The 24,559-nt window shown below is 35.1% G+C and overlaps 6 protein-coding genes across 11 annotated transcripts in view; 2 read left to right on the top strand and 4 right to left on the bottom strand.

Annotated features, from left to right (window-relative positions):
- The window catches only part of LOC136413265 (general transcription factor 3C polypeptide 3), a 132,894-nt gene extending 108,337 nt beyond the window's left edge, over positions 1–24,557 (bottom strand). For 2 of the 3 annotated variants that reach the window (XM_066396718.1, XM_066396727.1), the window contains exons 1-12: positions 24,346–24,557; positions 24,067–24,273; positions 23,833–24,015; positions 23,548–23,782; positions 23,238–23,352; positions 22,780–23,180; positions 22,460–22,698; positions 22,263–22,403; positions 22,035–22,208; positions 21,807–21,959; positions 21,556–21,755; positions 21,355–21,504 (exon numbers count right to left, since the gene is read on the bottom strand). In XM_066396718.1, coding sequence (XP_066252815.1) covers positions 21,355–21,504; positions 21,556–21,755; positions 21,807–21,959; positions 22,035–22,208; positions 22,263–22,403; positions 22,460–22,698; positions 22,780–23,180; positions 23,238–23,352; positions 23,548–23,782; positions 23,833–24,015; positions 24,067–24,273; positions 24,346–24,451 — 2,304 coding nt within the window. In that variant the 5' untranslated portion in view covers positions 24,452–24,557. Of the gene's footprint in view, positions 1–21,309; positions 21,505–21,555; positions 21,756–21,806; positions 21,960–22,034; positions 22,209–22,262; positions 22,404–22,459; positions 22,699–22,779; positions 23,181–23,237; positions 23,353–23,547; positions 23,783–23,832; positions 24,016–24,066; positions 24,274–24,345 lie in introns of those variants that run through there. The other variant, XM_066396709.1, reaches the window with a different exon arrangement.
- On the bottom strand, positions 88–2,460 carry LOC136420160 (transcription factor Adf-1-like). Its single transcript, XM_066406980.1, has 3 exons — positions 2,048–2,460; positions 1,900–1,997; positions 88–776 (listed from the first exon to the last, which is right to left on the bottom strand). The coding sequence occupies exons 1-3, from the start codon at positions 2,283–2,285 to the stop codon at positions 222–224; spliced, it is 891 nt and encodes a 296-aa protein (XP_066263077.1). The 5' UTR covers positions 2,286–2,460; the 3' UTR covers positions 88–221.
- On the top strand, positions 13,003–13,753 carry nmdyn-D6 (nucleoside diphosphate kinase 6). Its single transcript, XM_066393061.1, has 3 exons — positions 13,003–13,302; positions 13,358–13,518; positions 13,571–13,753. Exons 1-3 carry the CDS (start codon positions 13,091–13,093, stop codon positions 13,717–13,719), a joined length of 522 nt encoding a protein of 173 aa, XP_066249158.1. The 5' UTR covers positions 13,003–13,090; the 3' UTR covers positions 13,720–13,753.
- On the bottom strand, positions 13,753–15,256 carry LOC136410733 (uncharacterized). Of its 3 annotated transcripts, none has more exons than XM_066393033.1 (5): positions 15,058–15,256; positions 14,909–14,999; positions 14,340–14,839; positions 14,051–14,287; positions 13,753–13,998 (listed from the first exon to the last, which is right to left on the bottom strand). In XM_066393033.1, exons 1-5 carry the CDS (start codon positions 15,110–15,112, stop codon positions 13,838–13,840), a joined length of 1,044 nt encoding a protein of 347 aa, XP_066249130.1. In that variant the 5' UTR covers positions 15,113–15,256; the 3' UTR covers positions 13,753–13,837. The 3 variants fall into 3 exon arrangements, with proteins under 3 accessions (XP_066249130.1, XP_066249147.1, XP_066249138.1); XM_066393050.1 differs by having other exon boundaries at positions 13,754–13,998; positions 14,340–14,852; XM_066393041.1 differs by having other exon boundaries at positions 13,754–13,998; positions 14,340–14,852; positions 14,909–15,256.
- On the top strand, positions 15,395–20,099 carry Top3alpha (topoisomerase 3-alpha). 2 transcript variants are annotated; one of them, XM_066396621.1, is made up of 17 exons: positions 15,395–15,598; positions 15,657–15,866; positions 15,921–16,173; positions 16,225–16,395; positions 16,455–16,630; positions 16,686–16,931; positions 17,117–17,401; positions 17,455–17,642; positions 17,702–18,007; positions 18,058–18,178; positions 18,272–18,416; positions 18,473–18,517; positions 18,850–19,056; positions 19,194–19,325; positions 19,391–19,650; positions 19,698–19,920; positions 19,980–20,099. In XM_066396621.1, the coding sequence occupies exons 1-17, from the start codon at positions 15,443–15,445 to the stop codon at positions 20,006–20,008; spliced, it is 3,153 nt and encodes a 1,050-aa protein (XP_066252718.1). In that variant the 5' UTR covers positions 15,395–15,442; the 3' UTR covers positions 20,009–20,099. The 2 variants fall into 2 exon arrangements, with proteins under 2 accessions (XP_066252718.1, XP_066252725.1); XM_066396628.1 differs by lacking the exon at positions 18,473–18,517.
- On the bottom strand, positions 20,124–20,840 carry Cby (Chibby). The gene is made up of 3 exons (XM_066392761.1): positions 20,671–20,840; positions 20,499–20,614; positions 20,124–20,251 (listed from the first exon to the last, which is right to left on the bottom strand). The coding sequence occupies exons 1-3, from the start codon at positions 20,837–20,839 to the stop codon at positions 20,177–20,179; spliced, it is 360 nt and encodes a 119-aa protein (XP_066248858.1). The 5' UTR covers position 20,840; the 3' UTR covers positions 20,124–20,176.
- Positions 24,558–24,559: the final 2 nt, after the last annotated feature.

Below are 24,559 nucleotides of genomic sequence, written 5' to 3'. Positions count from 1 at the left end.
ATTCAGCAACTCCAAAAAAAACGGTAATTTTTTTTATTTATTACTTATGTAAGTGTAACTAATAACAATTTTTAATTATTTGTCCTCTTCATCACAATCACCTTTCATTGATGTAATCTTCACGACGAGGCTGAATCCGCAAAAATCTGTAGGTTACAAATCAGGTCTATAGAAGGGTCTGCAAGAGTAGGGCTAGGTGTAGGGCTATGTAGTGAGACATATCAAGGTGAAGAAGGTGCGGTACTTGATGGAGGTTGTGGTAGAGGTGTATGATGAAACAATTGTACAGGTGTGCAAAAATCTGAAGATTGAGATTCCGAAAAAGTAGGCGCGCCAAAACTCAAATTCGATGTTGAAGGACGTCTGGTATCTATGTTGTCGTATTGTCCCATATCAGCATTGAACAATATGTTATTAATATAATGCTGTACCATATTTCTGGTTCTCTTAGTATAACTTCTTAATTTATTAGCCACGTGACGTCCATAGACGTTACATTCATCAGCTTTAAGTTGCTTATTCGAAGCAACGCTTTTCAAAATATTGGTAGTCTCATCTATTTTGGAATTTTCGACTGTTGAATTTGGCCTTCTCCGATTTTTACGATTTTGAGTAGTGACACATTCAGATGTATTTACAGTAGTCATTTCAGAAACTTGCGTCTCTACTTCGTCACCTGCGATGACTTGAGGAGTATTCGCAGATTCTTGTTCATCGGCAACAGTTTCTGAGTCATCTTCACCTTCTGGTTCTTGTTTATTAGGAATATCTTCTTCCTGAAGCAAACATAAGTATGTAAACGGGTTTAATATCAACATGTTTCAGTCGTTTTCGGTGTGTTATCAATAGATTGTTTTGCAAGTGGCAACCATTAACGTTGGTTACGCAAATTTTTGTTATACGGAAAACATAAAGTGTGACTACTTGCATTCCTCTTGTTTTACAATTTACATCTGACTGATTTTTTCCTTATGCAGAGTTTCTCATATGCTTTCAATGTTAGCTCAGATATGAAAACACTACACAAGGTGACCCAACGAAAACTTGATTTTCACTTTGATTTTCAGTATTAAAAAAAAAAGTGTACAAACGCTTGGACCCGTCGATTTTTAATTCGAAGAAGACAATTTTTTATTGTATTTTCAACCTTTCACCTTCAACCCCTGAACGGGGATTACAGTTATCCCAAAAATTTTTAATAGGAAGGGGTATCAAGTAATATCTCATTTTAAAGGTAGTTGTATCCTGTTTATAACCGCCAAGTTTGAAAATCACTGCCATTATCCCCGTCGATTGATCAAAACGATTCAATGATATCTCAAATTTAAAGGTTTTTCTACCCTCATTTTGAAGTCTGTAGCTCTTATTGTGATAAATAAATTATTAACAAAATCTTTTTTCCCCACAGACTGTGGGAAGGGAGGTATATCAACAGGGATAACAGCAGTGACTTCCAACTTGGAGTTTGTAAACAGGGTACAACTACATTTAAAATGAGACATCACTCGACACCCCTTCCCATTTAAAACTTGTTGAAGAAACTGTCAACCCCTGAATCACCTCCATCCTTCAACAGAAAGATAAAGGATTGAAAATACAATAAAAAATCACCTTCATCCAATCAAAAATCATCGGGTTTGAGCGTTTTTACATATTTTCATTTTAAATACTAAAAATCAAGGGGCAAAGTTTTTATTGAACCACTCTGTATATCCTATTTTTGATAGAAATTTCATGGTACTCTAATTAATGACTTGATGATGATATTGTTTACCTATCTTCCTAACATGTACAAAAAGAGTATGGATGGAAAACATGAAGATTCCATGTCCTATGCCATATTTCAAATAAAAAGTAAAAAAAGTAGATACATTATCGAAATATTGTTTCTGTACATACCTCAACCCAATTTATGGCTTTGACTGGCCCATATTTGTCCAAGAGAAACGCCATGCGAGGAAAAGCAAACCATTTCGACACATATACTTCCTGCCTACCTGTCACAAGAATAAAAACTTTGTTTCTTAAATTTGTATGAGAAATTCACCTTTTCCAGTTCCCACAGATTTCTTTCCCTTGGCTTTTTCCCTTCTAAAGCTCGAGAGAATGCTTTCCATCTTCTTCTTGACTTCCTCGTGGGTACATCCAATAACTTCAGCTATAACTGTCCAATTGTCATTCTTTTGAATTTTATTATAATATGAACCATGTGTTGGATTCCACAATACGGGATGTTTTTCGTACTCATCAATAAGTTGGAGACATTTTTCTCTGGTCCACTCCATTTTCACATTAACAAGTCATTAAATTGTTCGGACCGTGTGTGTACAAATGCTTCGAACAGCAATAGAAGTAGAATGCGCACTGCGCGCCAAAAAACAAGTTGAACAAGTTCAATTCACGGACAACAACGTTCGATAAAGTTCGGCGCGTTTAGTCCTGTTCGAAGCGACGGCGACGCTGACGTACTCATTCCTCCATACCAATTTTATATGCGTGCGCGGCGCGTTCGGTTCGTTCGGGATAAAGGCTCGACATACTACGCCACTGACTTTTTGAGAATTCAAATCTTGTAGGTTTATCTACTTTTCTTGAACACGTTAGAGGCGGGCTGTCTGAATTTTAAAAACGTTTAAATTGTAAACCAATCAATACATACAATACAGGCAAATAACATATATGTGTACAGGGTATTTCCAAAAATAGGAGCAATATTCCGTAAATGAAAAGTTCTTGTCAAAAAATTGTACTTATGCGTATAAATTGTTTTCCAAAAACTTACCTTTACGGAAATACAGCTCTTCAAAATTTGATAGCAAAAATAGTATTTTCTTTCAGTTGATGAAATCTTTCGAGAAGCGGAGGAGAGCATATCCTCAACTTCTTTATCCCTAAACGTTTAAGGTTTTGGGTTTTTTAACCGTTGTGTGGTTTATTAGATTTCCGTCGTCCCTAAGAAAAAAAGGTACTCTTGGTTGATGCAGGTAAATCGAACCGTTTTTCAAAAAAAACACTATTTTCTCTAAGGGCGTATTTTATAAAAGTATTGGAATTTTGCGTATATTTTTTACTTTGTCATCTAGACACCAAAATAAACAACATTTCTGTGTTAAAATTCTTAAAAATAAATTTATTCCTTGAAATAAATTCATTAAATTTCGTCAACTGGAAGAAAAGTTTTTTAGAAAATACTATCTTTGCTATCAAATTTTGAGAAACTATATTTTCATAAGGGTTATTTTCATAAGTTTTTGGAAACCATTTATAAGCATAAGAACAATCTTTGACAAGATTTGTTCATTCCCACGATATTGCCCACACTTTTGGAAACACCCTGTATAATTACCCCTTTGTGAAGGAGAAAGGAGGTTGTTGTTCAAAAGGTAGAATTACACACTATTCTCAGTTAAAATTAACTGAGAATAACATTTACCCTTTACTAAGGGCTCGGAAGAAAATCCTTGTTAACAAAGCCCTTAGCAAGCCCTTGCGCCTATAGTTTAACTGGGAAATTTGCCTATAATTTAGATGGGACTCCGGAAACAACCCAAAACCACATAAGCCTTAACGTTCACTCATAGTAATCTCCCCATATCCTATTCATATAATCTCACTCAAAAATGCATTTCATCTAGGAAAGCTCTTGAATATGAATAGCCTTGACAAATGAATGAGGATTGAGTTTACAGTACGAGTGTGAGTGAATGTTCATAGTTTCATGCGAATTGTTATTTCAGTTTTCAATCCTTCTTTCCCTTCTCGTACGTGGGAGACCAAAATCCCTTTTTAACAGAGCCCTTAGGAAGCCGCATACTAGCTACAAATTCAATCCTTACTGACTTACTAAGGCTTGCATGAGATGCATTTTTGAGTTGGATTAGAACGAGTTAGACATGATGAGATTGGTGTGAATAAACACCAAGGTCTGTGTGGTTTAATTTTGTTGCTGAAGTCCCACGCAAACCATGGGCAAATTTACCTAGACATTTTGAACTTCGAGTATAGATCCAACCAACTGCTGAAATCCCCTTCGCAAAAAGAGACAGCAGGAATTTAACGAGTCCCCCTAAGCGGCTTTCAGGGTAAATCGATAGGCAGCTGAGTATCAGCCCTGCGCCCCACTTGTGACCTTGGCCTTGACAGTGAAACCGCTTTCGTTTCGCCCTTGATGGGGCGATGATGTAATGCCCCCAACTTTTTTCTCCCCCTCGATTATGTTTTAGTTGCGTGAGAAGTATTGTAGTCGGAGGGGTGACGCCGGAGCACGAAAGCAGCCCTATTTTTTCAATCCATATACCTAAAATCTGTCAAGAAGTTTTTGGGATGTTCATAATGAGATTAGTTTATGTAAATCACCTCTGGACCCCATGAAACCGTTCGGACATATATTTGTGTCAGATTAAATAATGCGATAATCTCCGTTGTGGTCAGCACAAGTCGTTGATTTATTGTTATTGAGGAAGATTAATGTTGTAAAATCAATCGTAATTTGTTGATAAGACGATCTACGCGAAAACCGAAGCACTGAAGAGCTTGTTAAATAGATTAACAACTGATTAAAATTATGTCAAACAAGACTATTCCTTTGAACAATTTTTTTTAAAGCATCATCTCATTCATATAATTTGATATCATGAGAGGCCCCTTATAAAGGGGTCTTTCATGATCTGATCGGCCAATCGAAAACTCTCTCGTGTTACCAAGCGGGAGTGTACTAAACCGGGCATCTGAGTTACACCAACAACATCAGGCGATTAACTTTTTAATTTAAAACCAGTTTTAATTTTAGAAACCTCACGCAATGAGAAGAAAACGCACGAGAGTGTCGGAACGAAAGTGCAGATACGGAGCTTTTGCGTGAGCTTTTCAGAGGGTTTTCGGTCGATAATGCGATGTTTATGTAAATCGCCTCTAAGATTTATTACGTGCCGTAAGGATTTATCGGTCAGTTATGTCCAATTATACAGATGATAATCTGTAGATCTGTGCCTTTGGGTTATGACCGTTTGGCTTATTGAGGCGACCTTGGAACTGATGGCTGAGTAGATTTCAACCATGACAAATTTAAGCACCTTCTTATGCCTGTACATATAGGGTGTAACAAATTCGAGTCTATGCGTGGGGATCTCGGAAACGGTAAAAGATGCAAAGTCGACTAAATGGAGGCAAAGTTGCGTATTTTGGCACTCAACAGTATTGCAAATTTTAAAAAATCTGAATACCTTCGGAAACATGCGATAAAAACCGAAGTTTGGATTTTCGTTTTCCTTAAAAAACGCGAAAACCATTATTGGGAGAAAGCTAATCATGAAACATTACTGGAGTACTTTTTGTCTGGTTTTCCACTGATGTACTCGCTATTTTTACTTGACGATTGATTTTTGAGCTTTCGTGAACTTTAGCGCCATCTTGGATGTTTACAAAATTGGAGTCTACATGAAATTTCTTTTCCAGTGATGTATTATGTTCTTATATTTTAGTACATTTTTTATTATGAATAAAAGTCAAAAAACCTTTTTCATCTAAGGAGCCTTGAATTGCGTTGCCATGTCAAGTTAACAAACGTCAGATCGTATTTTGTTAACTTCATTGTTTCATAAAATGACTAGCTAAATAATAAATAAATTAACAAAACACGATCTGACGTTTGTTGATTTGACATGGCAACGCAATTTAAGGCTCCTTAGATGGAAAAAGTTTTTTTAGTTTCATTTATATAAAATAAACTAAAATACTTGAACGTAATACATCACTGGAAAGAAATTTTCAAGTAGATTCCAATTTTGTAAAAATCCAAGATGGCGCTCATAAGAAAATGCAAAGTTGTTTATGATATCTCAAAAATCAATCGTCGAGTAAACATTCCAATGACACCAGTAGAAAGCCAAACAAAAAGTGCTCTAGTCAAGTTTTATTATTAACTTTCTCCGAGTAATGATTTTCGAGTTTTTTGAGAAAAATGATAATCCAAATTTTCAGTTTTCATACGACATTTCCGAAAGTATTCGGATTTTTTAAAATTCGCAAATGGATTGTTGTTGAGCGACAAAATACACAACTTTACCTCTGTTTAAGCAACTTTAAATCTCTTACTGTTTCTGAGATCCCAATGCATAAACTCGAATCTGTTACATCCTGTAGACATACCGCTCTATAAAGAGGATGGATCCGTTTTTGTCTTCACAAAATTTAAATGTTTTTACCTTTATTATCTGTGTTCGTGATTAGTTTCTTTTTTGCATATTCGAGGTTCGCCTCTTGTTTAAGCATAGGTAATCAAGTGTTATCTATGCTTACTGAACAAGAGGCCACACATATGATTTTTTAAAGTAAAATATATCCACTTCCTTTGATTTTACGCTTCTTTGATAATAGTTCCTTCGTAACCCGACTTTGACCATCAGCAAAGACGTACTGACATGTATTTGATCTATGAAAATCTCTATTTTTAATGTAGTTTTTTTTAAGATCTAGAGGCTTCGCCAATATAAAATTTTTCATATTTACAAGGAAGTTTATATTTGACACTTTTTGCGAATTCATTATTGTTTTGGGGTATTCTCTTTATAACTTTCTAACATAGAGCGTTTGCCGCCTTAAAAACTGTTCTTACATTGAACTTACGTCTTAATTCTTTGATTTGTCTCGATACATTTATATGACATAACATGGCTTATAGTCGGCTTTTTTGCTATGGGGAATATCATTGTGGTTTACGTTAGTACCTGATATACCGAGCGTAACATCGGTGGACAACCACTTTTCTCTAACAACGTTTAATTGCGGTCTAATGTACCAAACACAAAGACATTTTTCAGGGTGTCGAATGCAACTAAGTTAGTAGCATCTTGCATTCGATTTGCTGAGTTTCTTTCCAACATTATTCATCAATAAAATCTGTCTCTCTCAAAGAATTTATCGTTTCCGGGTTGGAAGTTAAACCTTGGAATTGGAAATGTGTTTGTACCTGTAATGGTCAATAATCAACCAGTAAACAAATAAGTATTAAATTAAGTGAAATGCAATGTTTTCCGCCAATTAAAAGGCGCATTTTAAATTGTATAAAGAAATAAATAACTTTATTTATTTAGCGATTTCACGTGTCGCTTCGAGAAGAATAACACATTTTTTTCTATGTAGTAAACACATCAGTCACTCATCAGCAATTTTTAGTGCTGACCCCTAACCTGGCAAAAGCATTGTTGATCCAAATTCCACACTTGTTTGCCATTAGTCGAATTGATAGAGTTTCTTCTATGTATATGGTGTTTCAAAACATGTGTCCGCAAATGAAGGGTGTAATTCCTTGGCTCATTGCAAGGAAAAAAGTTCCAATTAACATGCATCTGCAAACAGGCCGTTTTCGAGATACAAGACGTTAAAAATAAGGTTTTTTGTCGATATTTCAAGAATCGTTTGAGGTACAAAAGTTAGTTTTGCTACACATATTATCATTAATATCAGCTACTTTTGAGCGCTAATTCAATTTTTTTTCCATAGTCCTGTGGCGGAGATTTTAAGGTTTATGTGTTGTTTTTTACCTCTAATTTTTATACCACAATTGGCGTTTTGAAACCACCTTTTAAACCGTCAATGTTTCCTATACAAAAAAGCTGGAAGCCCGTTTGTATAGAAATATTACCGATTATTATAAAAGTATTACCGTAAAAGGAGGCCATTTTTAACAATGTTGTGATTTTTATTATTCATTTGCTTAGTTTTGATAATGAAATGTTCTTGATCATGTTGCTACCTTTTTCAAGTTTTTCATCATAAAATGCCATTTTTCTGGAATACTGTTCGCTTTAGAGCTCTTGACCAAATTTACTTTTTTTGTGTAGATAACACTGGCGGTTTAAACAGTGGTTTCAAAATGCTAATTGTTCCAGTGACGTAGAAATTAGGAGCAAAAAACCTCACATAAACCTTAAAATCTCCGCCACTGGTCTGCGAAGGAAAATTGAATTAGCGCTCAAAAGTAACTAATATTATTGATAATATTGTATTGGTACAAAAGCCGGATTCTGTACCTCAAACGGTTCTTAAGACATCGTCAAAAAACTGAAAAAAAACTTTATTTTTAAAGCCCTGTATCTCAAAAACGGTGCGTTTACGGACCTACGTTAACAGGAACTTTTTTTCTTACAATGAGCTAAGGAATCACATCCTCCATGTGCGGACACATGTTTCGAAATACCCTGTATAATAGAAAATGACATAAGCTTTGAGGCCTTCGATATACCTGCACTTTGAAATGTCAAAGGCTTTTCCCAAATTGGAAAAGCGGGCCCCCCGCTGCGCCCTTCGCACACGCACAAAGAAACTAAGCCTGGTTTAGGTGCCTTTTGGTGCGATTTATTTTCACAGACTTACGCTGGAACAATAAAAAGTTACGCCTTTTTTCAATTTATGGCCCTAAACAGTCCGAGGGTGTGACTAAAGGGATCCTAAATTTGGGGATGAAATAACGGCGACGGGGCTGTTAAATATTTATGAAGATTTTTCGGGGCAATTTTGTTCTTAATTGCCACGGAATTTCAATAATCTCTGTGGGAGATAAAGTGAGTTGGTATCCTCGGAATTCTAATAATAAATATGTTCTATAGGTTTGAGGCAGATTGTTCATTTTGTTTTTGCAATTTTATCTAGTCAAAGCAGACCTATTACAATCCTTTTTGTATCATGCATAGGAGGTATGATAGACCAAATCGAATGATGGGGAAGTGAATTCAATGTTAGAACCGTTTTTAGAACAAAAGGCGAATACTTTCAAAACTTGCAAAGGCAAAACCGCAAAAGGAAAATAAACAGATAAAAAGAGGTACATTTAATTCCTTGCGAATGTGGGAAATTTTATATCGGTTCTAAATCTTTAACCTCTAGATCTATAACAGTGGATAAACTCTAGATCTTTAAAAAAGTAAACTGAATAACACCAATTACACTAAAATTAGAGAATTTCATAGGTTAAATATGTATATGTCAGCTGTCTTTGATAATGGTAACACGAAATGACGCTTGCACCGTTACCAAGAAACCATCATTCAAAAGCGAAGAAACCGTATATACATAAATAGTTTTTTCTAAGGTTCTGAAGACTGTAACAAATTTATCACCAAAACGTTAACAAGATTTTTCGTCCGAGCCTCTTTAGTACTAGGGCAAATGTCATTCTCCGTTGGTTTTCTGAGAATAGTGTGCAATAAATTATTCTCCATTTGCATGATTTTTTCTCAATTTTCATCCCCCCTCCCTCCCCATGTGCGGCGAGTTTTTTGAACTTGGGAACCCAATATCCTTAAGGAACTACATCAAAATGACGTATATTTGTGGATAGTCGACACATTTAAATCGGTGCTGATTCAACTGTTTTAGCGTCATTCCCTGGAATCGTCCAGGTTAGTTCCGCGGGAAATACCCTATATTCAAAAATCCCTCTGGAGACGCTACTGATTTTAGCAAAATAAACTGGTGTGACTCAAGTTTTGTATAAGGATTTTCGGGGTTTTAAGCACTTGATAAGTGCCAGTAGAGTGTCTTGTGTTCGAGATTACCAAGTATTTAAAAGAAAAAGAGTCTGCGTACCTCATATTTTTGTCTTATTAATTCGAAATCACTCTGTGTACTCACATAATGTACAGATCGCACATAGGGTTTAATATTTGAAAAGCCTGACGCCTTCTACCTATGCATCCAAATAGTCGTTCCTTAGTAGTACTAATAGGAGCTTTTTTTACATTAATATGCCTTTTTTAACGTTTACGCGTAAATTCGCGAACTTTCCCAAATATTCGACCGTAATTTCGAAATTTTAGAAACTTTACATCACTGCAGATATAAGATTGCAAATATGTATTATTTAAACTTGCTGGTGGTATGTCGATGGATTATCGACTATTGTAGAAGCTTCATACTAAGATGATTTTCCTTATGATTGGCTTTTAAGTGTTTTTCCACATATTGCAATTACTTTCTTGATAATATGGTGAATATATTTTCTACAACGGATATAGATAATTTGCAGGAAAATAAAAAAGTTTACCACTACACAGGATGATTCCTAAATATTGCAGAAAAGGAATAGATGTTAGATTTCAATAGAATAAGCTGAGTTTGAACTCTAAAGAATGCAACAATAATTTGCTAAAACAAATGTTAGATTAGCTCAGGGGTTTATGAGATTGCTCTCCCTATAACCATTGAACTAACAACGATAATACTTAAAAATCTTGCTTAAATCACTTGCTAATTGGTATCCTTATTGAAATTAACTTCTGTGTCAGGATAGTGATGTTATTAATCGGTTTTAGCCTTTGTAAAGTTTTTATAGCAATTTTATACAATATTCCTTAACTTGTCATCATCTTGGAGAATGTTTTATTTAATGCTTCAAGGCCGATAAAGCTAAACTAGAGAAATTCTAATCGTAAATATCAAGGGATGTCTGCATTGTGTTCTATTTAACTAGCAGAAACGTTCAAAAAATTAGGTCAGTGTATTAATACTCGAGGACATAATCCATTTCATTGCTTTCAACATCAGACATGCCAGAGAAGTGCGAAAAAACAGGCTTCCCCCTTGCTGAATCACACTTAACCAACCAAACTTTGGTAAGCAGTTCGCTCCATTGCTTGCCTTCCTTCTAAACTAAAATTCTTAGTTTTCGAAGGAGAATAGAGCTTTAGAAAAAGTTCTATTTTTTCCTCAGTTTTTTCTTGTACTGTGTGGTGCATTTATCAGGAACCGTTGGTGTATGTGGCCTTCGGTACCTGAGTCACTATAATGAGATAATTAGTATTTGCCTCGTTGCAGTTATGTTTTAAATAAATTCTACGTTTCAGCCATTAATTAGCTCCTGTTGCATCATAATTTTCAAAAATACCATTATTCCCCGATAAGAGAGCCTATTTATAGGAAACAGAAAATATTCGGCAAATAACACGTTCGACCTTGTTGTGTGGAGATATCAATATTTTTGCCAGCAATACGTCCAAAATATGTCATTTTTCCTGGTGGTAAACCAATTCTATTTCGAGATCTTCCTTGTCTATTTTTAATCAAAAACGAGTGTTTACACGAAGTCAAAAAACTTTGCCAAAAATGCGTATCACAAATCATCCTCGCGTTCTTCCCAGTTCATACATAAAGTTTAAGGGTAGACTTGGGGACGTCCCGCCTTATTTGGAAAAAGACGTCCAATTCAAAAGTATCGAGGCTGTAAAAGTAGATTTCGCGCCAATAAAAATTCGTGAACTTTTTTTGGCTTACAGACAAATAAAACCCTATAGCTCCAATCTTTTAGATAATCGAGAGTTCCCAAACAAGCCCCCAACAATAGACTGGAGCGTGGATTTTACGAGTCTTTTCCATTCAATTTGATAAAATTAGATTTTTCGTCCCCTTTTCGGACTTTATGTACGCCACCGCATGTGGGGTCACTTTTCAATCCTTTATATTCTACAGCGCTCGTAAAACTTTTTACTGAGCTAGTAAGCTCCAATTTTATAACAAAAGAGATTTAAAGGAACCTCTAAAACGTCCAATATCACACAAAAAAGAGGATTAAAATATGTAACGAATATGATAAGCGTGACCTGCGAATGAATGCAGGAAGATATGGGAATGCCGCTTCCCTCTCCTGCATTAACGAAGAATGGGGTGTTAAATCCGGGCAGTTAAGAATTATTGTGAAATATTAAACCGTTTATACGATGTCGTAAACTCTATAGAAAGATGTAAAAAAGGTGTATTCAAAATGTGGCCTACAACAGAAACACAAAAACGTAAATCCCTCGGGGTGGGTTTTATGGGGCCCCGGTGTTAGAGGGAGATAAAATGAATTGTTGCTCGTGAAAAATAAATTAAGCATTTAGGATTTTAATAAGGTCGGCTGTTTTGTTACTGAGAATTATCCCGATTTAAATTAAAATTTCCTCTCGTAAAAAAGCTGATTAAAGAAATTGGACCGAGGAGATCACTCTGATGAACCTCATAAAAGGCAAAGCTGTTTCCCCATTCTTTTCTTTTCTGGCTTATCCAGATTTGCCTATACGCTTTCAGCTTTATAGTTTTTTTTTATCATTTATAACCAGTAATATAACTAGCCAAGAATAACCGATTTTTTCAGAAGAATTACATTGGGACAGTCATAAAAAGTAGAATTTTCTCCTTCGCTTTCTAAGATGGCAATAGAAGGGATTTAATATAAAAAATGCTTTATACGGTACTAAACTAAGTTACCGCACCTTTTTAAATCCCGTTGCTAAAAAACATGCAAAATAAATCAAACGCGTAGATTTCATTTTTGGCCCCGAGTCCCTAAAACGCTTTTTCTCAACCTCTGCATCGTTGACCTATTTTCTAATATCTATTGTTAAATGCATGAGCCAGGGGGTACACGTGCCCCAATTATCAGGACAATATTTAATCGAAAACGAATTCTAAAGGTTCAACCTTCTAATGCCGGGAATAATTGAGATAAGGCGGTCTAGTCGATTAATTGGCTCAATAAAGTGCACTCGTGTACGTTATTGCATTTGCAATTCTTGAAATTATCCCTTTGAATATGCTTTCGTTACATTAGTTGAGACTATGCCAAGTCGATTTCGAAAAATAATACATACACAAATTTACATCTGTTACTTTTACATTAGATTAATGCAATCGAAGTTCCTGGCTAGTCCAGGTTATCCCTAATGAAATGAAATCAAATGAGTAGTTAAATTCAAATTCCTTTTTTACTTTAATACATTGATAATGATAGAATAATTGATTCCTTAAACAGATGGGTCATTTCTATATGCCTACCATAAATAAAACATTGGTAACTTTGAATTAATTTTTATTTATTTTAATTTGTTGCATCTAATTTTGGGATAAATATTTCATTCTTGACAGGAAGTATCACAATTATCTCAGATATGATTGTTTGGCACTATCGTTACTTCATTAGCCAATTAAATGTTCCGACTTAAGAATACAAAAGTAAGGTTAATATTTTCGTTTTGATTTGATTTAGTAAAATTTAATTTAATGAAAATTAAAAAATGCTAGAGAGACAGATAAAACTAAATATTCTCACATTACATAAATGGCTTTGTTGCAACTTACTTTAGCAATCATTAAGCCCCATGTAGTAAAAAATCCAGTTTTTCTGGAAGGTATTCGAAATGTCATAATCAGCTCAAACTTTAAAATAGTGCGTTCAAAGAGGAAACACATCACATTAGAAGAAGCAAAACTGTTTTATGAGGAACACAGGCGCAAGTTCTTTTACAATAGACTAGTTACATTTATGTCAAGGCATGTATTACAATATCGAGATTTCATCCATTATTATCTCTTCCTTTACTTATAGTGGTGAATCAGACTTGTATATACTTGCTAAAGATAATGCTATCAAAGATTGGAGAGCTTTAATGGGGCCCACAAAGGTATATAAAGCCCAATTTGAAGCTCCAAATTCAATTAGAGGGAAGTATGGTCTTTCAGACACTAGAAATGCCACACATGGTTCTGGTGAGCGTCTTGTGTTTGAAGTCTTTATATGACTAAGCATGACCAATTGCAGATTCTCCAGAAACTGCCAAAAAAGAAATTGGTATATTTTTCCCAGATTTTCAATATGATAATTGGTTTTTAAATGAAGAGCAACAGTTTCAGATTGGACATTTAAGTTTCTTGGCTGACAAATTTATGCATTTGGTAGACGTACAGTAGTAGGAAAATTCATATACTGCCTTTATTTATATGGAAAAATAAATATTTATTTCCACTATTGACAACACACTTCAATTTATTGCTTATAATTACAAAAAAATCGACAATTTAATCTTAATCAAGCATTTATTTTAACATAAACTTTAGGCCTCTGAAACACCTTTATTCCTCCATCAATCCTCTTTAATTCTTCCTCAATTTCCACTTTCCTTTTCTTCATTTTCAAGGTATCATTTCTCACAGGCATCATGTTCAGCTCTTGTATCCTGTCAGCATAACCTGTAAATTATTACACATTAATTCTCTACTTTGATAATAATTCAGTTCTTACTTTGTCTCAAAACCCTTAAAGTTTCTTTCCTTTCTTCCTCAGGCAGCAATATATGCCCTGAAGGGCACTCAAGGTCCATTTCTGCAGGAGGATCTTCCTTTCTGTCCCGCAAATATTTTGGAACAATGCCTCTTTGATAGTTTTCAGGTGCTTGACCCATTACTTTCACTGAGCTCAGTTTTGATGCTTTCAATTTAATGTTTTTGTTTCCTTTACTAAAGTCCTTCTCCTGAGTTGCTAAAAAATTATATTTTAATATAAGTGCAAAATATTTTAGCAAAGAATTTACTTAAACTTTCAAATCCTTGCACAATACCATTAACTTCATCTCCACATCCATTTTGTGGAGATTTAAAAACAGATTTTTCAGGTGATTTAATGATTCCTGGTCTGGGATATTTGATCACTCCTGACTCGTATAAATGAGCCATATCTTCTTCTCTCTCTGTCTGCATTCCTCGGTGAGTTAATCTGGTTTCTCCTGCCTCATCTTTTAATTCTTTATTTACTTTTACCTGCTTAGTTTTAATGACTTTTAGTTTAACATTATCCACATTGGATGCTTTATTAGGTACTTGGTATTCCCCATTGTGACTTGTTTGAACATCAGGTTTGATAATGTTTCTCAAAGTTTTACTAGAGGTACTTTCCATAGATTTTGTCAGCTGCAATATATTTCTGTCACGCTCCTGTGAAAATAGTCTTTTTCTAGGATGAAGGACACTAGCCTCCTGAAGGATCCCTTGCATTTGCTTTATGGATTTAATGTTTTCCTTGACAAAATTGCGTCTATAAACAGGTTCTGTAATTTATAAGTTCCTGTTGTTCGCAACAGGTAAATTATAACAATTTACTTACTTGGTTCTGGGAAAACACCCCTCAAAGTGGTAGAATACATACTGATTCATTGATTTTTGTAATTTCGAAATTATATTAATCCTCGCAGCCCCTTTATAAATATGTTAAAAAATTTAGCATGACAGAAGTTGGCACCCTTACGTTTTTACCTGTGGAAACACCAGAAACTACAGGGAATGGTCCAGTTGTCACGAAAAGGTACATGGTTAAAAAGTAGTCATTTTTATTGAATTATTCAGCGGTTTGTTACTTTTTAATAGTAAAAAATATCGATAAATTTATCTTTGGAATGTAAACAAACATTTTCGAAATGAAAACAAACATACGTTTCCAATAGTAACGAACTACTTTTATGGTGTTTTCCACATGCATGTTTTAAAGCAGAGGGAGGCGCTTTCCGTTTTGCTAGGGGAGTAGTTCCGAAGTGCATGTAATAGAAAAAGAAAACACATGCAGAACTTAACAGTTGAGATGATCTCTCTCATTCTGTAAACAACATAACCTCAGAATCGCCTGTTAGGAAAATGAATACAAATGGGATATTTACAAAATTTGAATTCAAATTTGCTTTTACGTCGCTTTTACTGCAAGCAAGTTAAAGCCACTATAATGAAGTACCTAAACGTAGCTGAGAAGAATGATGCTGCAAAAAACATAGCCGCAATTCTAGCCAGAGGCCACTCTCAAAGAGTAAAGAACCTCCAAGTAGGTATATCCGACAATATAAAATTACTCTATAAAATTTCAGCGTGAAGGCCTATCCCCTTATAACAAAATTTATGAATTCACTGCTCAAGTGTTTGGGGAAAACTGCCAAATGGCCATGACATCAGTATCTGGCCATTTACTCAATTATGAGTTTAGTATCATGTATCGTAACTGGCAGAGCTGCAACCCTTTGGTCTTATTTGACGCTCCTGTTATCAAAGCTTGTCCTAAGGACTATGAAAAAGTTAAAGTAGGTATCAGTTCCATATGTGCTTTCAAAATTAAAACATCAGAGTCTTTAAAGAAAACTTTAGAAAGAGAGATTCGATCCTGTCAAGGCTTAATCATATGGACAGATTGTGATAGAGAAGGGGAAAATATTGGGTATGAAATAATCAAGGTCTGCACAGATATAAAGCCACAGTTAAGGATATATAGGGCCAAATTCTCAGAAATAACCCCAGCTTCAGTATTCAGAGCTTTAAATACCTTGGGGCAACCAAATAAAAATGTTAGTGATGCAGTTGATGTCAGACAGGAATTGGATTTAAGGACAGGTGGGTGTGAAATTAAGTTCATTACATATTTAAAGAAAAAAATCATATTAGGAGCTGCTTTTACCAGGCTTCAGACCTTGAGATTCCAACAAGTTTTTCCTAATAAATTGGGTGATAAGTTAATTAGTTATGGTTCCTGTCAATTCCCCACTTTGGGGTTTGTTGTGGAGAGATATCAGGCTATAGAGGAGTTTATTCCTGAAACTTTTTGGCGCATAAAAAGTTTGTTTTATTTAAGTTTTTAGGAATGTATTTGTTTAATCTTTCATTTTTGATTAAAGTGAATCATACAGTAAAAGATCTGACAACTGATTTTTCATGGAAAAGAGATAGACTTTTTGATAAGAATTCATGTGAAGCTATTTTGGATCATTGTAAAGAGAACTCTTTGGCAACTGTAGAGAATGTAGAAAGCAAGCCAAAAAGCAAATGGCGGCCTCTACCATTAGACACAGTAGTATGTACTAAAATTATTAAAAGTTTTATTTTCTCTACTAATATTGTAATTCAAGGAAATGGAGAAAAACATATCCAGAAAACTCAGAATCAATGCCAAAGACACGATGAAAATTGCTGAAAAACTCTACACTCAAGGTTTTATAAGTTATCCGCGTACAGAAACCAATATTTTTCCAAAAGAATTAAATCTGGTGAATCTAGTTGAACAACAACAAGACAATAATGAGTGGGGTCCTTTTGCCAGGCGAATCCTTGCTGAGGGCGGCCCAAATCCTCGACAGGGAAAAAAATCTGATCAGGTGATTTCTCCTTACTAATTGTATTCCTCATTAGTATCTATGTACAACCATATGACAAATAACATTTACTATAGATTCGAATGTGGTAGTGTTACGTTATCTCACGCCATTCTGTTTTTGCCATAATGCGTGAAGTACTTGGTTATTGCCCCACTTTTAAATCGACATTGTCTAAATCTCTCTAGGCTCATCCTCCAATCCATCCCACAAAATATACAGATAATCTTCAGGGTAATGATAAAAGGGTTTATGAATACATTGTACGACACTTTTTGGGGTGCGTCCATAAAGACGCTCAAGGCTTTGAGACTGCCGTTAACGTGGATATTGCAGGCGAGAAATTCACTGCTAAAGGCCTGATTATTCTTGAAAGAAATTACCTCGATGTTTACATATATGAAAAGTGGAATGCTAAAGAGATTAACAATTACCAGCAAGGCGACACTTTCGTTCCCACAGTGTTAGAAATGGTATTGTAAATTGCTTATGAGTAACTTCTTAAGGGTAAAAAAATTGTTTCTAGACAGAAAGCCAAACCTCACCCCCAAAATTACTCACTGAAGCCGATCTTATAGCTCTAATGGAAAAGCATGGAATTGGTACTGATGCCACTCATGCAGATCACATAGACACCATCAAATCCCGAGAATATGTTGGACTAAATGACATGTATTTTGTACCTGGCAGATTGGGCATGGGCTTGGTGGAGGGGTATATAAATAATTAAAGTATACAAACATTTAAAATTAAAAGAAAAATTTAATTTTAAGGTACAATGATATAGGCTTGGAAGTTTCTTTAGCAAAACCTACATTACGCGCAGAATTCGAAAACAACTTAAAACTAATCTGTGAAGGTCAGAAAGACCCTGAAGTAGTGAGACGTGAACAAATTGAAAAATATAAGGCCGTGTTCACAACTGTTGCTGAAAAAATGCGACTTATAGATAATACTTTATCGAATAGATTGGGAGATGAGGCCCAACGAGCACAGGATCCAATTCTCAGAGGGGGGGGAGGGGATGATTTCAGACCCGCGTGTAAGTGCCCTAAATGCGGTAGAGATATGGTGTTAAGGTGAGAGAAAGGATAATGAAGGGGGATATAATTACAATAAATTATTGTAGAACCAAGAAAGATGGAGTAGGGAAATATATGACTTGTACAGGATTTCCGGATTGCAAAAACTCGGTGTGGTTTCCTAGTATGGTTAAAAATGTTGAAGTCACAGATCAGCATTGCCCGCAGGTAATAAAGAGTTGTTTGAGAGTATTCGCCATTACAAATACATACATTTTCACCATTAAATAGTTGTGGATTAGACATCTTTTTATATTTTAGTGTGGTTCAGATTGTAAACTTCTTAAGTTCACTTTTCGGCCAAATCCCTTCCCAGGGGATCCCAATCCTAACATCTTATGTATATATGGCTGTGACGAAAACGTGATAGAATCGTTAGATATTAATTTAACTAGCGTGAGTAGGGGTAAGTCGGACATTTTGTTATATTTGCGGTAAAGAATACATTTTGAGAATTTTTAGTTAATGGTCTGAGAAATACAACGCAAAATAATCGCCCACTAATAGGTAAGTTTACAGACAATTTAAATGTAGGATTATTCTGAGTTTTTAGAAATTAGTTTAACACTAGATCTTAGGGTACAAAAAGTAGCGAAAAGTTTATGTTAACATAGGTTGCAGTCGCTTCGTTACTATTAAATATTACACTTTTTTTCCATAACAGCTGCAGTTTTTGAGGTTTTGAACTGAAATTTTCGCCATTAGTTTAGCTTAGACTTAGGGTCTACATAATTTGCTTAGCTTAGCCAAATTAGCATCAAACTTTCCACATCAATGTCCTTAGCAGTATGACCTAATGTCTTATAACATATTTGTTTAATATCTGCGTTTCTCTACAGCAAATCCAGAACCACGTCGTGCAGAGAACTCAAATCAACAGCAAAACCTGACAAATAATCAGCATAATCAATCTAGGTCGGGCAGTGCGCCCCGAACTCAAAGTTTAAACGCTTTCTTCAATAATTCGCCGATAGGAAGTACGAATTCTGGTAGCACTGGAGGAGAGACTTTTAGACCGAACTTAGACAATATGCCTGGTCCTTCAGGTATGTAAAAAAACATACACTGCAATTGGTAGAATAAAGTCGAAAAGATTGTTTAACTACCTTTTAAGTCTGATATAAACCAGTATTCATATTTTTCAAACTTCACGATTAAATTTTTAAACGAACGCTCAAAATAGGATCAAATTCAAGTCGAAGCAGCTTGGGCAACGTTACAAATCCTGAAGACGCCACTAGACATGATGACATTGTCTGTCAGTGCAACCAAGAAGCTATTTTGTTAACAGTAAAAAAAAATGGCCCCAACAAAGGTTTAAAACCCATACAAACTCTTATAATAAAACGAAATCTATATTTCTATCTTTTTATAACATAGGGAAGCAGTTTTACAAATGCGCCCAATCGGCCTGTAATTTCTTTGCTTGGAATACATCAAACGATTCCAACGCTACCCAAACTACCAACAATCATCAAAATTCCACTCGTATGATGGGAGGTGTTACCGAAATTCAATGCAACTGTAGTCAGAACGCGGTACTGCGAACTGTGAATAAAGAGGGGCCCAATAAAGGGCGGCAATTTTATTGCTGTCCTAATATGATGGGCGGATGCAAGTTTTTCCAATGGGCGGATGAGGTATGATTTTGTTGATAAATAAATTCAATTATTAAAATTTTTTTTAGGCTGAAGACAGAGGAGAGGGTCATGGTGGTGGTGATGACGGAGATGATCACAGAGGAGGAGGTGATTGGGGTGATGGTGGAGGAAGCAACTTGAATTGGAGTTTTAGGGGTAAAGCTTCGAGGGGCAAAGGAAAAAATCGGGCTGTGCCTTATGCTAAAACGAAGAGAGGTGGGAGTACCGGTACGAGAGCTAAACGAAAATGTGGGAAATGTGCTCAGGAAGGTACTAAGTATTATTTTTTTCATATGTATATTTTATATATGATTTGGGATATTAATTAGGTCACACAAAGAACCACTGCCCCAATTAGTTATTGTACAAATGTAAGTTATTTATTTATTTTTAAGAAATTTGCATTGTTAAGGCCATTTTATAGACCAAAAAAGTTGTATTAAGTGTATTTGTTTAAAAAATAAACTTTATAAGACACTCAAACGTTTTTATTGACATATATAAGTTGGTCGTAACATTAATAAAGTTATCTTTTGGACGATTTTCTCGCTTTTCCCAATTCCCTTTCCAGTTGTTCCTTTTCAGCAGTGACTTCAGATAGCTAAAATCGTATTAAAAGTTATTGAATTGTAAAAGAAGTTTTTTTAAACACACACAACAGAAAAAATCGAGTGTGTAAGAAAAGAATCAATTGTGCTCTCGCTGGATTTATTTACAAGCCAACATAACTGCCACCAACTTGTCACCCCTTCAGCTCGATATGGGGTCCCGCATACGAAACTCATTCACATCTTCATCAAAAGACACAAGTGAACCTTACAAATACGTTTTGCTTTCAAGCTCCTTACCATATTTAATACAAGCTCATATTTAATTTTAAGTAAATTGTTTTCCTCTTGCAATTCGTGGTTCCTCTTTTTGAATTTTTGGTTCATCTTATGAGCAGAACCGTTTTTACTCGAACCTTTATAAAATCATAGATTATAATGAGTATTATAAAATGTTCACAAATAAACTTACACGGCATCCATTCCCCATTCTCAAACAACAATTCCTGCTCTCCTAAGCAAATTTTCACCGATCTATTTTCGCCTACCAAATCGTCTAGTAGTTTGTCCGAATTTACGTTCGTCTTACTTTTTCTTAGAGGTGTTTTTCTCGGAGAAAATTTATTTCCAAATAAAGGCATGGTCCTTCAATAAAATGATGCCTCTAAACGTAAATAATGCCCGATTACGTAGTATTTCGGAATATTTACATCAACAGCTGGTTTTATTTGTACTGTTTGATGGTTGTGTTGCCATTGACGATCGCTCGGTATGGATCAAGTAATGCTGCAGGTTTATACAACGAATAATGCATATAAGAATTGCAATAAAAACTAAAAGATAGGAAGGTTTTGTCATTTTATGTTACATATACAGGGTCGCTTTTATACATGAAAACGATGGGTTATTCAGGGTATATTAGGAAACTCTAGACATGTATTATTTTACACGTTAATGTATCATGCAATATTTTTTATGTGACAGATTATTTTATTACGTATTATTTTATATTTATTGTATTGCATATATATCATATGACCCGATCCGCACCCCTATGACTGTAAACATGGGTTTAATATTGGAATAAATAAAAAAATAAATCAAACAAATCCTGTTTAACAATAACACCTTAAAAATATTATTTACACATTAAAACCTATATTACAACATATTTCCATAGCACCGCTCTTGCTGCATCTAAATTTCCTGAATTTTTGTAAATCAAATGCAAATTGTATGCAGCCTCCTGTCTCAAGTCCAGGTACTCGGGATATTCTTCTAGGAACCGATTTTGCACTTTGAAAACCTATAAACTGGTAATTTTTCATCAACTTAAATCTTGAAAGTTTCATCATACCAGCTTGTAAAAATGCTCAGCTAAGTGGAATATCCCGATTTGGTGATACATTCGCCCCAAATTGTAATAAACCTCCTGCTGAGCGTTTTTGCTTCGTATTTTGGCATAGTTAAGAAACAAATAAGTCACCATTTCCACTAAGGTTTTCTTGTTAATCGGAGTTGGTTTTCTTTGGCAGTACTGTTGCAACATTACCATACCTAATGAGCAAAGTCAAAAGCCATAAATACATTTTTTGGACTAAAAACTACCTATCATGAAGGCTGAATAAGAGTTTTGAGTGTTTTTATAGTCATTCAAAAAATAACTCAAACACTGAGGGAAAAGTGCCACTGAGCAGTAGTGGTTGGCTCTCAAGAGGTCTGTGTAGGCAACAGGCATTCTCGATTTGGCTACTGCACTCTCTAAGATCAAAGGAAATTAACTTATTTAAGATAAGGAAAAACAATTGAAAAAAAATAGAGATGGATAATTCTCACCAAAAAACCGTGTAACTTTAATTGTTTCTTGCGTGTGATTTGCAGTGATGGAGAAGAAATTCCACGCCTTATAGTTATCAGGATGTTGAATCAGCAAATGTCGGGTTATAAGATAAGCATGGTAATAGTCTTTGGTAAAAATGCATGCGTAGCAAGCAATTACATAGATCTCAGCTACAATTTCAGACTTATTACTAATATATTTCCAGAAAATGCAACAAATCTTACGGAAATATTGCCCAAATCTCTTTGAGGTCAAACCCATGAAGCTAAACTTTTGTAGCTCGCTGTAAGCTTTCTGTTCAAAGGCGAACTTTAAAATATCCAGAAAAATTTTGTACTCGCCCTCAACTGTTGGCTCAAATATGCCTAGAAAACTAACAATATATATATATATACTTAGTTTACTTTTCATTACCCATTACTTTCTAAAACGCTATCTAAGTCATCGACATCCCCTTTAATCATCCGCAGCCTGGCAAGTTTCTGCCATTTATCTCTGTTTGTCGCGTTCAAAATTACTCGCAATTCGTTGTAGTCTTTGAAAATAATGCAATGTCTTGACAAGAGCATTTCGCAGCATTTCCAGTAGTTCTCCAAATCGCCAATTTGCTTTAATAGCTTCATTTGCTCTACAAGTACTGCCACGTGCAACTTTCCCGTACTATGAGTATGCATAATACAGAAAATAATTATTGGAGGCTAGTAAGAGGTAACTGGGAGAAAGAGACAAACACAAACAAACCTGAAATCCTGTGAAAGCACTCTTAAAGCCTCCTCTTTCCTATCCTGTTTGAGGAGAAGCATTGCCAGAGGATAGAGCACTTCTACATGATTAGGAGCCAAGGATATAACTGTTTGATAGGCATCAATAGCCTGATCATACATGTTTAACTTGCTCAAAGTCTCCCCATGCTTCAGCCAAATTGCAGCCAAAGAGTAATTCTTACTTTTAACTAGTGGAAGAAGCAGCGCTAGAGCTTCTTTATATAAATGCAGGTTCATTAAGGCCTCTGCAATTTCAAAGTACATCGCCCCAGAAACTTCCACATCATCCATTTCTAGCATTGAATGAATGAGCCCTTCAATGAGGTGGTAGGATTGAAGGTTAATTAGGCAGACTATAAATTTAGTTTTTATGTCTAACTAAAATACAGAGCCGGTTGACTTTATGTGGAAGCTGTAGGAAGAAATTGAGCTTACATGGACGTTTTCAGGCATAATGAAATGATGAATAATGATAGACATGTCATCACTTATAGATAAATCAAATTGAAATCCACAAAATTGTGTAAAAATGTCTAGACATTCAGAATATCTACAAAAAAACACAATTGAGTTCTCTAAAAATCTTAAACAAACTAAAACTTTTTAAACGGGGCACACTGTATATTATTAGTTCATTTGATAGTAATGTAGTAGACTAATATTACTGTTCTTCTATCTTGACTAGAAGTAGGGTTTCCCTTTTAGAAGTGCCCAATTTGACCAACTTATACATTTAGTCACTGACCTTTCACTTATCAACAACAACTCCAGCATCATATTTAACACATCTTGGCTGGTGTGTTCAGGGATACGCATGAGACATATTTTCAAAGCTTCAATGGCTCGAATATAATTTTTTGCCTCATAATGAGCTTTGGCAATTTCTGTGCAAACTGCCAAAATCTGTGAGTGCTTGCTCTTGGGTAGCACCTTGGCCAAATTCAGTCTCAGCAACTGTATTTGTTTAGTTCGTTGAGGCACTAAATCAATTATTAAAAAATATTTGTCAAGTGTTGAACTTTTTAGTTACATTTTTCTTTGATTAAATTTATTCGCTTGATGTGTAATTCAATGTTGTGCGGATTTGACCTGATAGCTTTGGAATAACACACCACTGCTGCAGATATTTGATTATCCAAGATTTCCACTTCAGCCAGCCTGCTCCAAATATCTGAATCTGAGGGGTGTAAATATGCAGCAAGCATTAAAAACCCTAAGGCAAATTTTTCATAAAAATCCTCAATAACTTCTCTATTTAAATAACCTTTGTACTTCTTCACATTGTGATTTTCATACATCTGAGCTAAGGTCAAATATGGTTCATAAGCTTCAGGGGCTTGTCGAATAACTTCAAAACACATCTTTTTGGCTAGCTCCACTTCCCCTCGGGCAAAGCGAAGATTTGCCTCACCCATGAGGCCACGTATAGAAGGTGGCAATTTCGAGGCAATTTTTTTCTCTTTAGATTTTTCTATATGCAAGGAAAGTAAATAACTTGTTGATGAAAATGTTACTGCAGTAAGTACTGTAATTTAAGACGTACCAGCTTCATCAACTTCATCAATATCCATGTTATCCCTATCCTCGGCATCATCATACTCCTGTTCGTCATAACTAGGTATGTTTAATAATAACACCTCTTCTTCCATATGTTATTCTTACTATTTATAGTTATATTATAATAATGTATTCGTTTATTTTGATATTTTGTATAAAAATAATTATCAAAATACAAAACATAAACAGTACATAAACCA

Source organism: Euwallacea similis, chromosome 1 (assembly GCF_039881205.1).
Source record: "Euwallacea similis isolate ESF13 chromosome 1, ESF131.1, whole genome shotgun sequence".
Taxonomy (NCBI): domain Eukaryota; kingdom Metazoa; phylum Arthropoda; class Insecta; order Coleoptera; family Curculionidae; genus Euwallacea; species Euwallacea similis.
This window is presented reverse-complemented; position numbering and strand designations above follow the sequence as displayed.

What these genes read in the sequence shown, in the direction of transcription:
- Top3alpha (XM_066396621.1), top strand. Translation starts at nt 15,443, where the DNA reads ATGGGATATTTACAAAATTTGAATTCAAATTTGCTTTTACGTCGCTTT. An exon ending in GGAATTGGATTTAAGGACAG is followed by an intron (nt 16,174 to 16,224) that starts GTGGGTGTGAAA and finishes AAATCATATTAG; the next exon opens with GAGCTGCTTTTACCAGGCTT. An exon ending in CTCTACCATTAGACACAGTA is followed by an intron (nt 16,631 to 16,685) that starts GTATGTACTAAA and finishes TTGTAATTCAAG; the next exon opens with GAAATGGAGAAAAACATATC.
- LOC136420160 (XM_066406980.1), bottom strand. Translation starts at nt 2,285, where the DNA reads ATGGAGTGGACCAGAGAAAAATGTCTCCAACTTATTGATGAGTACGAA. An exon ending in ATCTGTGGGAACTGGAAAAG is followed by an intron (nt 1,998 to 2,047) that starts GTGAATTTCTCA and finishes TTCTTGTGACAG; the next exon opens with GTAGGCAGGAAGTATATGTG. An exon ending in AAGCCATAAATTGGGTTGAG is followed by an intron (nt 777 to 1,899) that starts GTATGTACAGAA and finishes TGTTTGCTTCAG; the next exon opens with GAAGAAGATATTCCTAATAA.
- Cby (XM_066392761.1), bottom strand. Translation starts at nt 20,839, where the DNA reads ATGCCTTTATTTGGAAATAAATTTTCTCCGAGAAAAACACCTCTAAGA. An exon ending in GAATGGGGAATGGATGCCGT is followed by an intron (nt 20,615 to 20,670) that starts GTAAGTTTATTT and finishes GATTTTATAAAG; the next exon opens with GTTCGAGTAAAAACGGTTCT. An exon ending in ATGAGCTTGTATTAAATATG is followed by an intron (nt 20,252 to 20,498) that starts GTAAGGAGCTTG and finishes ATACGATTTTAG; the next exon opens with CTATCTGAAGTCACTGCTGA.
- nmdyn-D6 (XM_066393061.1), top strand. Translation starts at nt 13,091, where the DNA reads ATGGCTTTGTTGCAACTTACTTTAGCAATCATTAAGCCCCATGTAGTA. An exon ending in CTAGTTACATTTATGTCAAG is followed by an intron (nt 13,303 to 13,357) that starts GCATGTATTACA and finishes CTTTACTTATAG; the next exon opens with TGGTGAATCAGACTTGTATA. An exon ending in AAATGCCACACATGGTTCTG is followed by an intron (nt 13,519 to 13,570) that starts GTGAGCGTCTTG and finishes GACCAATTGCAG; the next exon opens with ATTCTCCAGAAACTGCCAAA.
- LOC136410733 (XM_066393033.1), bottom strand. Translation starts at nt 15,112, where the DNA reads ATGTACCTTTTCGTGACAACTGGACCATTCCCTGTAGTTTCTGGTGTT. An exon ending in AGTTTCTGGTGTTTCCACAG is followed by an intron (nt 15,000 to 15,057) that starts GTAAAAACGTAA and finishes ATATTTATAAAG; the next exon opens with GGGCTGCGAGGATTAATATA. An exon ending in TTTAAGGGTTTTGAGACAAA is followed by an intron (nt 13,999 to 14,050) that starts GTAAGAACTGAA and finishes AATAATTTACAG; the next exon opens with GTTATGCTGACAGGATACAA.